The sequence below is a fragment of the Sinocyclocheilus rhinocerous genome, unplaced genomic scaffold (genome assembly GCF_001515625.1).
Source record: "Sinocyclocheilus rhinocerous isolate Xijiao unplaced genomic scaffold, SAMN03320098_v1.1 scaffold314, whole genome shotgun sequence".
NCBI lineage: Eukaryota > Metazoa > Chordata > Actinopteri > Cypriniformes > Cyprinidae > Sinocyclocheilus > Sinocyclocheilus rhinocerous.
In genome coordinates this window covers 1577342-1592387 of record NW_015630021.1, presented here as the reverse complement: position 1 = coordinate 1592387, position 15046 = coordinate 1577342, and the positions used below count along the sequence as shown (strand labels likewise).

Below are 15046 nucleotides of genomic sequence, written 5' to 3'. Positions count from 1 at the left end.
TGAGTATTTCAAAAACTGCTGATCTACTAGGATTTTCACGCACAACCATCTCTAGGGTTTACAGAGAATGGTCCGAAAAAGAGAAAATATCCAGTGGGGGGCAGTTGTGTGGACGAAAATGCCTTGTTGATGTCAGAGGTCAGAGGAGATTGGGCAGACTGGTTAGAGATGATAGAAAGGCAACAGCAACTCAAATAACCACTCGTTACAACCGTATATTCTATTGCCCTACACCAACCCTACCCCTAAACCTACCCCTCACAGGAAACTTTCTGCATTTTTAGATTTTCAAAAAACTTAATTCTGTATGATTTATAAGCTTTTGTACCCGGACCGACCACAATTTAGGTCCCCACCGTGACACGAGTCCCCATGAGTCTGTGTGTAGTCAGGTTGTTAAGTCCCCACCAGGATATATAAACCAGTACACACACACACACATATATATATCTATATACTGTATGTGTATGTATGTGTGTGTATATATGTGTGTGTGTGTGTGTATATGTATGTGTGTGTGTATGTGTATATATATGTATATGTGTATATATTTATGTGTGTAGATATAGATAGATAGATGCCACTCATCTGGATCTTTACATTGTTTAGGGGCATTTTTAAGTCTGATGTGGACTCGCATCCTTGTTTAAACACTGTAATCCTGTTTAAATTTAAATCAATCAATTTTATCTTTACTGATAGCACTTAACATCATCAGTACTGTTTCAGACAGTCAGGATGCTTTATTTACTTTTATTCTTCAGTAGATTGTGTTCCTTAACTCTTCCTCTCTTCAGTGCTAGTAATGTTTCTCACACAGTGGTTCTGCGGCCTCTGAAAGCTGGATACTTCAACTTCACCTCTGCTTCCGTTAGTTATCTGGCCCAGGAGGGTGGACAGGTCGTGGTAAGTGGAGTCCTATGATACCTTTCATGTACACAGTCAGTATAAGTAAATTGTTTTTTTTTCCTGTGCCTCGTTTAGCCATTATATATTAAATTTTGTAAAATGTTTTATTATTACAGTATATGTAAATGTAGTTACATAGACTTTTCTCGTTCTTTGCATCTCTTAGGTTGGTTACACAAGTGCTCCAGGTCAGGGAGGCATCCTGGCCCAAAGAGAGTTTGACAGACGCTTTTCTCCACATTATGTAAGTGCTTTAATATGGAAAATGGTGTAAAATGCTCTTTAATATATCATAGCCTGTGCAGTTATATTGAAATCTAATCTCTGTTTTTCCATCTAAAAGCTGGACTGGGCAGCTTTTGGTGTCATGACCCTTCCCTCCATTGGCATTCCTCTGCTCTTGTGGTACTCCAGCAAGAGGAAGTACGACTCCCAGAAGAGCAAAAAGAACTGAGTAATCTAATACAGGATAAAAACAGATCAGGGATCATTGTGGTAATGGAAGGAGGGAGGAATGGAAGTGCATTATGGTGGGCGGGAGTTGAGGTTTTTTTTTTTTTTTTTAGTAAATGAATTACCCATATTGGGGTAAATGGTCAGTGAATTAATCTGCTTTTAAGTGAGGTTGGTCTTCATCAGAAATTGAGGAATAAGCATCAAGTAGGAGGATCACCAACTGCTTTTGACATTAAAGTGGCCATTCCAGGGTGGCTTCAGGTGCACCATCTTTTTTTTTTTTTTTTTTTGTAATGATTGTCAAATGCTTGGTGCTCAAATGTTAAACAGAACTGTACAGTCCTTCATGATCAATGTGGGGCTTGTTTGTGGAAATAAAAGAGAGATTTATAGAGATCCTCTCATTGTGTGTCTGGTCACTCACTGAAATATGCTTTCATCTGTGTGTCTGCTTTCTTGTTCTGTGATGTTCTTTTCATGTAGTGATTAGTGCATTCTTAGTCTTTTATGGCAATATCATCTTTCTATCAGCTAAATAATCGGTGAAGTAATTCAGTCTATCAAACCTCGTTTGAAGCTATCAATTCACTGAAACAAACAAAATCAGTGGCTTTTAATCTGAATAAATATATTTGATTTTTTAATTATGGAATTATTTGCTGCGCAATTACAACTTTGAGTGATTCCACACAAAAAAAATGTATATCCAGGTTCAATTTAAATGATAAACAGATAAACATGCCTACATCCTCCATGGGGAGGTCACTATTAACAAGCCTTATAAATGTATATACAGGTTATAAGCAATGTAATGTTATAGTACACACATATCATTCTAATATTTATTACTATGCTGTTTTTTTTTTTATTGTCATACAGAGGGTTTATAAAGGAAATACTCTTTTGGTGAATTCAGAGGTCTATACTGTACAATCGTGAGGTCAGCGTTTGGGGTTTGGTGGGGGCAGACATGCTCTAGAGCTGGTTGGTCTTTCTGGAATCTGCTCATAAATGGAGCTGGAGGAAGCATTCAGGTTTGGCTGCTCTGAATGATGAAAACCTGAGTGTTGAGGTTGAGTCATCATTGGGGACACACCAAAACTCTGAGGGAAAAATCATAAAATTTAGCATTTTTATAACAGACTGAGCACTATGTACTACACAGAATATCACTCATAAAATATTCTCATGGATATTTACCTGCCCATTGAGCTCTGGTCGTAAAGGACCATGAGCAGATCTTGGGGGTGGTCTAAGAGGAAGACTAGGCCCGGGTCTTGGTACAGCATAGCCTTCTTGGGCACCCTTGATGTTCACCTCTGAATACAGATGATTCTTTGGAAGGTTCACTGAAGAAAAGGTCAAAACAGCAAATAATGTACCAAATAAGCATTTATATGTTTTATATACTATATATTATTTTAGTGACTATTTAGTGCATGGTTCTTTTGAAACCAATTCAAATCATTCTTATATTTACTTAAACTTAAACAACACTCGCACTCTTTTTGCTACTGTTGAGAGACTGACAAACAATAAACTTGCCTTGCCTTGCCTTGCCTTATATTTGAACTCCAGACAGGAAACGTTAAAAACTAGTAAGTCCTGAGCAAGTTTGATGCTTGTTTTCCTCGTTTCTCACCTTCATCCACTGCCGCCTGCCTCCTCCACCCCACGGCATAGCAGTCAATCTCTTCTGGACGACTGCGTGTGTGTGGAGTTTCTTCATAAGTGTGCATGGGCTCCAGTTTCCAGTATTTCGGGTCTGCTGTTGTGTCAGAGTTTGGGATGGATGGAGTGGTAATGGCTGCTGTCACTCCCTGGAGATCAGGTTGGGCACTGAAATTGGGGGTATTTTCTGATACTGCTCTGGGGGGTTTGTTAACTCGAGCATACGGGACATCCACAGGAGAAGCTTGATCCCCTGTTAGATTAAGATTTGAGGGTCTTTCAGCAACCTCAGAACTGCCATTCTAGAGGGAGGAAAAGTAGTATTGAAGAAGTATGTCCTGTTAGTGTATAATATTTATAATATGACATTAAACACTTAAATACAAAAGTCATAATTAAACTTACCCTTACGAAAATTAACCATGGATTTTTTTATTTTTTACCATTTGTATAACCACAGTTTTACAACAAACACCATGGTTAAACTATGGTTAGTGTAGCAAAACCATGGTTAATTTGTGGTTACCCTGGTTTGACTATTGTAACCATGTTTTTGGTTTGTAGTAAAACCATGGTTAATTTTCGTAAGGATAAGCTTTGAGTAAGATGGCACAAGGCAACAGAAGTTGTTATCTAGTAAATGTGAGCTGTTTTTGGCATTAGATAACTTCCCTTTAGAAGTATTAATTAAAAGAATCTGTTGCTTCGGGATTCGGATTAGCCGCGTTGTTTTTTATTCACTAAAATTAATCGATTCAAATGAATCATTGGTTCGTAAATCAGACTACAAAACACACGTAGAATGTTTGTCTGTTCGTGCATTCTGCGATGACAACTCGACAAAAATATGTTTTTCTTGGCATTATGTTACCGTACACGGTCTTGTTACTGCATCTCACATAATATACATATGAAGGTCGTGAATAATCGAAAAAAAAATCTCTGTTGACCGAGTAAAATTCGCCACCTTGTTGCTAGAATATTCTTAGAGGTTGCTATAGCCTACCTGCTGAGGTAAGAGAATTTTAGCTTGTTGCTATGCAGTCTTTACAGTGTTCTGCGTGGTTGCTAGGATATAACTAGGTGGTTTGTAGGGTGTGAGGGTGCTTACTAGTCAAAAGAGGCAAGAGAGGGTGTTCAACAAAGAGGCCTTGATGATATTCTTGTCCACAGATATGACTTTTAAATAAGTCTATGGGATTTTTTTTATCAGTTTCATTATCCCTCAAAGTATAATACAAGAAATGTGAGAGAGAAAAAAATGAGATTTTGCTTTTTGCTTTCATTGTCTGTAATTTACTCACTTCTAACCCAGGAGGCGCTGTTTCAGTTCCATACTTGCATTCTGGCAGTGAGTGAGTCTTTTTTAATGGCTTTCTCACAGCTGCATACTGCACAGACTCTTCTGTAGCAGAAGTGGTCTGTTTGGAGGGGTTTGTGGGTAATGAGTTCAGCACAGCTGGACCGATAGCCATGGGCAGTCTTGTCTGCTCCTCTTGATCTATTGCTTTTCCATTTCTCTCTTCTTCCCCGTCCTTCACCCTCCACCTATTAATTTCCGCAAAACCCCCATCAGGCTAGATAGCAAGAAAAAATTACAGGATATGAAGTGAGATGACAGGAAAATCATGTGTAAAATCATCTTTAATATCTCCCTTTCTGTATTAAAAATCAAAGATTTGCTAGGGGAAAAAATGTTTGTGCACCTGCATGCAAGGCACAGTCAACATCTCATTAAAGGGCCCCACAGGATTACGGGTGTAGTAGCTGATTAGGTCGTCCAGGCTTCTATGACGGCTGTGTTCTCCAGCAATAAGATATACACTACCAGGTGATCCACACTCATCCTCTTCAATTATGAAATGACGACACCGGTCTTCTCCTCTGGGATTTTTAATGAATTTGTTATTTAGTGAGTGAGATTACGGATTTTGAAAATATGTACAATGACACCAAATGTAGCTGAACACACTATGGCCTAAATGCCATTGCATTAGATAACAAAATATCTTACTTCTATAAGATATACTAGTATTTTGCTGGTATACTAGTATTTTAAAATGAACAGTAGCACACTGTTCAAGGAAAATTTGTTATGTTTAGGTTTTAAATGATAAAGTAATAGGTAAAGTTTTGCAAAAAGTATTGCAATTGCAAAAATGGCTCATTAAAGGGAAGTTAGTTTTGAGAAAAGGCCCAGTAGCCCCTCACTGCAGAACAAAGATCCAGGGGGCGGGGTTGGATCCACATCTAGGGGGTGGAGATGGGTAGGTTTAGGGATCAGGGGGTGGAGACGGGTAGGTTAAACTTTAGGTATATGTAAGGTGGGAGGAGTTTGATCTGGATCCAACCTTGCCCCCTGGATCTTGTGTTCTGCAATGAGGACCATCTCAAAAGGCCCAACATCATTTGTGTGCAGATTACACTTGATTTGATATTTTGTTGTACACAACAGTTGACAGGCTGTCTGTCGGTCACATTTTTGACTCTTCATCTGTGTGATGAGGGTGACTCTTCCTACAGCTTGAAGAAACATGTCTGTCTTTATGAGTTGTTTAAATCATTTACTTTACTGATTTGTTTAAACACAATCAGGAACAAAAGAAGTGACTGTTTTATTACTGAGTCATTGAATCAATCACACAACCAATTTGATTGAACTCTGATACATTCAGGAACAAAACACCACTATTGTATGTTGCACAATGGTCGATTTTGCTTATTAACTTTTTGTATACTGAACAATTTTTTAATCCAACACCACATTTTAAAGGTCCATTTACACCAAGGATGATAACTGTAACAACACATTTTTATACTCTATATTATAGAGTTTTTATACAGTTTCTAAACAGTTTTAAAATATGAGAATAGGGAAGTTCAGCGATAACAGTAATGCGGAACAATATGTTTGGAATCCACCTTAAAGAGCTCAAGCATTTAAAGTGTCGGGTGACAAAACTGCAGCATACACTTATAATAAACAGAACATTATCCTGAATTGGTGTGGACGCTAGGCTAATTGTTCTAGTTATCTTTAAAGTTATCATTTTTAGTGTGAACAGGCCATAAGAATGACATTTTAAGAATGTTTTTTTGTGTTCAAAATAAAGTACCTGTAAGACAGCACAAAGCCGATCTTTGACTCGCTGAGCCTCAACAGGAAACTGCCTTGTGGCTTATCCTGCAGCAGCTGTTCCGCTTCCCTGAGAGAGTGAGAAAGACAGGTTGTGTGAAAATGTAAACCAAATACATGTATTTGACACTGTTTCACATCTGCATGTGTGAAACTTTGCTTGTGCACCTGTTTTTCTGTTATGTTTTTGGAAGAATATTTAGATGTGGCTGTAACCTGCGTGTAGCAAAACCATGGAGCCAGCAGGGGAGAGGCTGTCCGGGCCTGTGCAGTCGAGGCAGCTGCGTTCTTTCAAACCACAGCAGAGTGTGAGCGTGCAGAGATGGAGTCAGAGCCTCCAGGGGCCTCACGGGACCCAAAACCAGAGCAGGATCTATTCGTTTCACTGTCGTCTTTTACATAGAGAATCCAAGTAGGATGTCATTTAGATATAATATATAATATAACTTAAATATATTTTAAAATATATATTAAAAAATATTTAAAAAGACAAAAAAGTATTTGACACGTGCCTTCACAATATTACAATGTAAAATGTTTTCATGGTTATACTAGTAGGCTACTGTGTAAATATAAACTACAAAAATGAACATGGAAATAGGGGTTATGCGCAACAGACTTCCGTATTCTGTTAACCGGGTCTCGTTGCTTCCGGTTCAAGCATTTTGCATATGCTTCGTTAAATATGAAGCAGTTTTACTCAAGATGCCTTCAAAGTAGATACCAATTATGATAATAACCAATGTCCATCACATATGTGGACTGATATCTTTTCACTAACATTTAGATATAAAAATTGTCACTAGCTAGCTAGTTTAATTGATTATCTTAAAAGTCCTTAGATATCGCTATTATTTAACACGGCTGTTAACAGGTTCTCCGACAAGCGGAAGCGTTGAGACCTGGGCTGCGTTCAGCCCCGACAAAAATGGTGCAAAACGTTTTTTAAACAGAAACGGTTGTGCGTTGAACACCCTGTTCTGATGACGCAAGAGTTGCAACTATGGCAGCTGAGAAGGCCATTCCTTGTGTTCTTTTTGAAGAATTTTCGGAGCCTGATGAAATCGGTATAAATACGTGTTTAATACTGCAAAATACGCTCGATGGTACAGTCATTGCCCTTGCCATCCAGAATAAAAGAGAACATCCCAATCAAATGAAAGGATTTGTGGAAACTGTGGTTCCTAATTATTGTGATCCAACATTTGCCTCGCATTTCAGGATGAAAAGACAAACATTTCAGGTGAAGGATAATCCACTTCTTACCTCCGAGACTGTGTTATGATCTATATGACCGTATTATTTTTATTGTCAGTATTAGGCTTAACATTATTGCTGATCGCTGTTGTTGTGCTATGATATTGTAATATTTACCATTATATATTCAGAGGGGTATAGAAAAGTTTATGAAAGTGTTACTCCACAATACAATAGCAAAATATATAAATATGTATAGTATTTTTATGTTACATTAATCAGTATTTAGCACACCTTCCACACAAAGGAAATGATATGGACCAGAAGACATTGCAATTACTAACCCACCAAACAAGAGAAAACGTATCTCAAACCCCGTTGCACACCGTTTCCAGGAAACATGTCGTTCAAACCGGAAACCGTAGCAAAACGGTGCACATCGATTTGAGCTTGAACTTGCCCCTGTTTTCCGGGTTTGGTCAGGTGACTTGAGTATAAAATATATATATATATATATATATATATTTTAAGATAATGTGAAAAATTAAAATCAGCTTGAGGTGATTTTGAAAATGATTTCAGAAGCCCCCACAAGATGTGTCAATAATATTTACAGGGCAGATCACTCTGGTTAAGAAGCGATCGTGTCACATTAAACATCTCATGAAATCTAACCAGCTACTTTCTCATGGATTATTTCAGAATGCTTTAAAATATTGTATATAATAAATTTGGCCTAAAAAAAATAAAAGCTTTGTCAGTTTTGACTTTGTTGTTGGTCGAACTGACCAACCTGCTATTTCTTTGCTTCAAAAGGCTCTTTAGAGAGAATGTAGAACAGGTGAACCGCTGAAGTGTTTTTGTTTTGTGGAAATTGTAGCGTATGCGCATTTTAACTTTGAGGACATTAGAAGGTTTTTCACCCGATTATATTGTATAATAATACATTGTATATATATATGTGTGTGTGTGTAATCATACTATCTTACAGGCTTAAACCATTAGGCCTATTTGAATTCAATATTTTGAAGGTTTTTTTTTTTAGTTATTTTTAGGAACAGAGCTCTGCAGACTTTTTAAGTCATGGTTACACATCTATTACTTGACAGATTCACCTCATTTTCCTTCTGATGTCCCTGGTTTAGTTGCTCTATCCCTTGTTGTGCTGTGGGACGACACTTTATGCTCCGTCGGGGTTTTACGGGAGGTTTCTTGGTTGTGGGATTATTCTCTGGAGCTACAGATGGACGGGGCTTTGGTCTCGGGTAATGGACAGGAAGAGCGCTCAATCGCTCTTCTCGCTGCTGAGATGCAGCATCTGTACAGAAATAAAATTAATCCTCCTAAATTTGATCGTTAAAGCAAACAGTATTGAAACACTTATCAATAGTAAATGAAAGATGGATGTGATTTAATTTCAATTTAATATGCTAAAATATTCTCTTATAGTGCCTTACAACCTTCGATCGGACTATTATTTGCCTTTTGAATGTATTAATCTTTAAATACATTCAGATGTTTAATATTAACTTGTAGATGTGAGTATCTAAATATCAGATGTCAGTGTGCAAGATTTAGAAGTTGAGATACAGTTAGAACCACACCAGTAGAGTCAGGCTCAAAATAACCCTGAACGGAAATGTCACGTTCTCTACAAGCACGTCAGCAACACAGAACATTCTAGATACCAAACAAACAACAAAACAATAATGTTACAAATATTAAAGGCTCTGTGTAACACTAATGCTGTGTTGAAAGATTATGGTATAGCCATGCAGTCAGAATCAGTTGTGTCTGAGAATTATAGTATAGTAAGGAGTATTATCATGTAGATTTGTGTTGTTATTTTATACTACACAAAGTCCAGGACATTTCTGTTTTTTAAACTAACTCCCAATTCTATATTAATGCTAGATTGCCTATAATCTATTTTAACACATTAAAACAAAATAAGCACAGCTTGAGCACCATATAGCTTCATTCTGACAGTATAACCTAAAAAAATATTTATTTTCACAAAATGATAAATTAAATAAGTATAACCTTGTCAAAATAACAGCTATATCTGACATTCTAATAAATATGGACATTTTAAGATTTTAAAAGAAAGCATTTCCAGTCGTCAGTGTACCGTCAGAAGAAGCAAGTAAACACAACTTATCTTAAAACCATCAGGTTGTGTTTTGTTTATTTTTTGTAATAAAACACATTTGATTTCTACCTTAGAAAGAATTATTATGTAAGTTCAAAAGGTGTTGAGAGATATCTGACCTTTAATCTTTTGGTAGTCAAAGTCCATGCTCAAGTGCAGGGTGTAAAATGTTACCTCTTCCTATCTGTTCTTGAGTGTTTCTGCCTCATCCTGTTTAAATGCATGTGTGAGTGAGAGAGAAAGAGAGCGGAAAAGGTCACAGGCAAAGAACTGATAGTGAACTGTGGGTGATTGTGTGCCGATTTCATTTTTAAACTTCTTGTGAAATATTCAACTGATGTACTAACGCTCAAATAAACAACCTAACAATTTGCACTGATTTTCAAAATTTGCCATGCACTGGAAAAAAAAAATAGTGTGGAAGCAAAATTGCATCAGAAATTGCTAGTAAATTTCACAAACAGTTACAAAGAAACAGAAAGTAACACATCGAATTAAATGTGAGCTTTTGAAGTAGAGAAACTGTAGTTGTATTTTTTTTAAAAACATATTACAATATTTGTTTGTTTATTTATTTATCATTTTTACAGTGTGCCACAATTTATGGATTTTTTTAATCATTTGAACTACAAGTACACAATTACCAAATTCTTTAAATCAACGCTTTGAAAAGATATGCATTAACATAACTTGCAAAAATGATATGTAAAAGTGGAGGTCCTCTTAAAATTATTCACTTTTTAATCATAATATCATGTTACTGCAGTTTTATTGAGTTTCTGTAGATTTTTTAAAATGTTTTTTAATGTCTGTCTATAAAACAAAACTCATGCTGTTTAAAACTATCTTTAGAATGTTTCCCTCTTCAACACAAATTGTAAACATCTACATTTGTGTCTATGTATCCTGTATCTATGTGCATGTGCTTTTTATGTATGTTTATTTTTAAGCACAGTGAGAGTGTTGTTAGGGTGAGAGAGAAAGAGTGAGGGTGTGTTTGTGTGAGAGAGAGAGAGAAGAGGCAGTTGCGTCACATGACTTGCTCACCACACAGGATGAGAAAGAATGACCACAATGAACAAGAGAGGTGAGAAAAATAGAAAGAGATGACAAAAGAGGTATACAAATGGTAAGCAAAGTACTGTGCCCAATACCCACAAGCTTTACTTTAACATTTCTTTATAATGTATTGGGATACACAATGAGATTTCTTCTTTGTCTTTCTTCCTCGCTTTTTTTCCCTGTATTTTATTTAGGCCCATATTATTATAATGTTATTATGATGTTATTATTAAAATTATTAAAAAAAATAACATTATGATGTTATTTTTGTGAACTCGTATCTTTAGTCCAAAATAATTCTCAAATTAATTCTTATTTAACAACATGGTTTGCTTTTGTGTCCATTGTCTTTTATTTGTTTATTTATTTATTCTCTTTCCAAAATAATTACTAACAGGACCGTTACAGAGCATCTCCACTAGATGGCGCACGTGTGTTAACATTCAGAATGAAATTCGGCACGAGACAGGAATGAAAATTACCTGTCATTCATTAGGCTCCACAATAGCCACTCATAAGTCATGCATACCAAACTATATACAACGGTTTTATTTAACGTGATTGTCATGCACATTTTTCCCTCTTTCTATGCGTTCCACTTCCTTTTAATCTGATTCAAAACGTCTGTTTCAAAAATGTGTTGGTTAAATAAGAACAGCTGTCCAGCCATTAGATCTGAGCTGAGTCCACTGTAATTCTTGCCTGCACTATTAGTCACCTTAAGTAATTCTCCGAAAATTGTCCGACTTGTTTCTCCTGCTTAAATGCACAAACGAGTCCTTTTTTTCTGCTGCAGAAATGCATCATTTTAGCCTCAATCTCTCAACCGTGAATTCCAGGGGTTTATGGAGCTGCAGAGAGAGAGTTACCTATGATACATCCACCCCCGTTTTTCATGAGGTGTGCTGTGGCAAGCAGTTTTAACATTTAGTGCTTAAAACTAACTAGCGTCGGCTATGTTACAAATGTATTTTTAATTACATGTAAGTAATCCAATGGCAACCAATATATTGTTGAGTTTTACTAGTAACTATTAGATGGTAGTACTTGTTTGCAAGTTAATATTTGTTCCAGTAGTAGGTCAAATAGTTTTTGTAGTAAAAAGTTATTCACATTTTCAGTTTAACTTGTAAATATTTATTAGAAGCTGATCCTTATTCCTTTGCTATAGTCACTATTTTAGTGGATAAGTTATTTTTGTGGATAAGTACTTGTTCCAGTGTTACTAGTAAATAATACTATTTGTTTGTATGAATTCTATGAGCGTGTGGTTCAGATATTCTCTTGCAACTATGTAGGCTATTCCTATTGCTGATACCCATTCCAGTTTTTACTAGAATTGGGCTAATTACTACAACTTATTATTTAATTTTAATTTAGTTACTTGTAACTGTAATAAATAGTTACTGTCATTTATTCAGGATTATTGAATAGCATACTGGTACCTATTTATAGACACTCATATCTTTCCCAACTGCTCTATTAAAGAATAGCTACTACCTAATGAATAGTTACTACTAGTAAAATTAGAATAAGTGCCTGCTGAAATCAAAATATATAATGATGTGACATAAATGTGATTAGTTGGTATCTGAGTTCCACATATGATTGGATTATATAGTAGTCACTATAGTTGTTTTAGTAGGATTAGTAGGATGGATTGCTTACTATAAATTTTAAGAAGTTAGTTACAAAAAGTGTTAATGTTGAGGCGTAGTGTTAAAACGGCTTGCCACATGCGGGCACTCACTGTACAGACATGGTCAACATGAGCGTTTCCTCATTTCAGTACTAGCGCGTCCGCAGCCAGAGGAGCTCCGGAGGAAATACCGTCCGTCAAACAGACACGACTTCATGACGGATCTATGCCAGGTACGTCCCATAATTCAACCGATTCTTCAGGTTACAGGGGATTTGACATTGAATAGGCTCTTCTATATGAAAAAAGGGAGATACGAGAAAATAAAACTTGAACATCTGTCGCAGTGCATGATAGAAGTTACAAGGAAATGGACATTCATTTAATCGTTGCATCGCGATCGTGACACTTTGGGGCTTCCTAGGTGCGTAGCTCAGAAACACTCGCAGTGGAATATTGAACAGACACGACACGCGAGAATGAGACACGAACAAGTTTCCACACGCAGGTTTCGTTCGTGTTCTGCACATACAGAGTCGACAGGAGACGTTCGATTTGGTTATATTTGTTAAATTATTATGTGATTTCGTTTCATCGCATGTGGGAGTTTCTGTCATTGTCAGACCAAAGCAAAACGGAGCAAAAAGCAAAAACTGCAGTTTAAAGGTTAACTTAATTTCATTCACATTCTCTTTCAAGATTTGTCAAGACTGCTTCAGTGTAAAAACCCTGTGTGAGTTTCAAAACTGCCAGTGACTTTATTACGTTGTTTAAAATAAAATAACCAAGTAAGATTGTTGCATAGTTAGTGATAGATAAGTGGTTATCACCTAGACCTAACTACCAGGGTCTGGCTAACAAACCACAAACCTCCCAGGCCCTGAGGGTAAACAATTAGACCTGATCTTTCCTCTGGATTTAGGGTTTAAAAAAACAAACAAAAAAAAACAAGAGATGCAATTTTATTTTGTCCATATTTGGTTTGCAGCGCATGGATTTAGCTGAAAGGCGCATTGGAAAGGCGTTACTGATTGCATGTGTAATTTTGTCCTCACATTGTAAAAGAAGTTGTCAGGTAACCTATGTGATTCATATGATAACATCTAGTTAACTGCTTTTATTCAAGTCAAAACTGTATTTTAACATGACTCAATCAGCCTAACTTATAGTTATATGCATGTGCTTGTGGTGGGTTTCCTGGAAGCTTGTGCTGAAAAAAATAATGGCATTAAAATAAAAATTACAAATGTTTTTCTTGGTTTTGTCAATTGTTAGACCTTGTTTTCCTCATTTATATTGTTGTAGGGGAGAATCTGTAGCTCTAAGACTAAAATAAAACCAAGGATGTGGTCATTATTTTGGGGCGTTTTATGGTTGGCGATATGATCCTAGATTTAGCAGGCAGTTTTCAGGCTTTGGAATTGCGCTTCAAGTTGTTTCTTTGAGGGAATGAAAGCAAGCTCATGCTCAAATTTCAGAATTCACTCACTTGAACTCGCACATTGTCACACATTTGACTCAGCTGAATTTACAAAATAAAGTACCTAACATAATGTGATGGAAGATAAGCTCTATCCTTATAGTGTATGTAGCCTACCTTTTAAGCTAAAATATTGCAAAATGCAGTAATGATGCAAAAATGACAACACAAGCTGAAACAAATAGTTGAACATAGTTTTACTGGATATGAGTGTGTAATTTGACACTGCTGAGTGAGTGTTGCTCCAATGAAGCAAAAGGGGAGTTTTTTGTTTTGCAATGAAGGCTATTGTTCTGCTCTTTGGCTTTTCCCCTGGTATTTTACTGTAGGAAGCTGAAGTGAGATGGGTGGGGTGATATTTTGGAATAGCTGTTCTGTTCCCTCTATAACACAGTTGATGTGCACTTTAAACAACGCAACTGATGTGCAAGCTAAACACTTTGAATGTCCAGTGTGCTCTGTAAACTTCAGTTTGGCACACAGAAATATAAGCTGTTGTCTTTATCATCACAGAGCAATGCAGATGGATTCAAGAACATGAGATGTGTGGTATGATTGCATGTGTGTATGGCGTGTGTCTTCTAGATACAAATGTTTGATTGTATCTGCTATGTAAAATAACTTTTTAAAGTCACTCCCTTGCTTGTTTTTTCTCTTTCAGCTTCTAAGCACTGAGCTCTGGTTGGCCGACTGGCTGCTTCAGACACTGTTAGACTTTGATCAAACACTTTTTTTCTAAAGAAAATGTGTTTGGTTTGTTTCTGTGTGAAACTAACAGCCACAATGCTAGACAGCTGCTTGCTAGGGTATGGTTATATCGTTGCTATAGGGTATTCTGGGTGGTTGCTAGAATGCACTGTGTGTTTGCTATAGGGCATTTATGGGTGATTGCTAGGATGTTCTGATTGCTATGGCATTGCTGGGTGGTTGCTAGGGCATTCTGTGTGTTTGCAAGGGCATTGCTGGGTGGTTGCTAGGATGTTCTGATTGCTAGGGCATTGCTGGGTGGTTGCTAGGGTGTTCTGGTTGTTAGGGCATTGCTAGGTTTGTTAAGGTGTTTTAGTTGTTGGTAGGGCAATGCTATGTGGTAGCTATGGCCAGTGGCGCCTTAAGATAACCAAAGGCCCCTGGGCTACAGCATTACAGTAGGCCCCCCGACCCCAGAAAACCTTTTTTTTTTTTTTTTTAAGCTTCCTAACACTTATTTGTCAAATTTCATTTTTTGTCTTTTTAATATGCCAGTTAAGATTCACAACACTGTTCTGCGTAAAATGTGAATATAAGCAAATATGCAAATTCACTCTTTGCCACAAGGTGGCGCTTGTGGAACAGCAGAATTATATG

General features: G+C 36.8%; 3 protein-coding genes across 3 annotated transcripts in view; 2 read left to right on the top strand and 1 right to left on the bottom strand.

Moving 5' to 3' along the window:
- The window catches only part of ssr2 (signal sequence receptor, beta), a 5087-nt gene extending 3328 nt beyond the window's left edge, over positions 1 to 1759 (top strand). Inside the window, exons 4-6 of the mRNA XM_016551687.1 lie at positions 798 to 906; positions 1076 to 1153; positions 1253 to 1759. Coding sequence (XP_016407173.1) covers positions 798 to 906; positions 1076 to 1153; positions 1253 to 1363 — 298 coding nt within the window. The 3' untranslated portion in view covers positions 1364 to 1759. The remainder of the gene's footprint in view (positions 1 to 797; positions 907 to 1075; positions 1154 to 1252) is intronic.
- LOC107739537 (SH2 domain-containing protein 2A-like) lies at positions 1654 to 9738 on the bottom strand. The gene is made up of 9 exons (XM_016551686.1): positions 9641 to 9738; positions 8485 to 8687; positions 6389 to 6564; positions 6153 to 6242; positions 4743 to 4920; positions 4341 to 4613; positions 3008 to 3338; positions 2566 to 2714; positions 1654 to 2468 (listed from the first exon to the last, which is right to left on the bottom strand). Exons 1-9 carry the CDS (start codon positions 9666 to 9668, stop codon positions 2307 to 2309), a joined length of 1590 nt encoding a protein of 529 aa, XP_016407172.1. The 5' UTR covers positions 9669 to 9738; the 3' UTR covers positions 1654 to 2306.
- A 2634-nt stretch (positions 9739 to 12372) lies between these two features.
- Positions 12373 to 15046, top strand: part of LOC107739598 (death-associated protein kinase 2-like) — a 15942-nt gene continuing 13268 nt past the window's right edge. The window contains exon 1 of the mRNA XM_016551760.1: positions 12373 to 12455. The gene's annotated coding sequence lies outside the window, so the exon portion shown is untranslated. The remainder of the gene's footprint in view (positions 12456 to 15046) is intronic.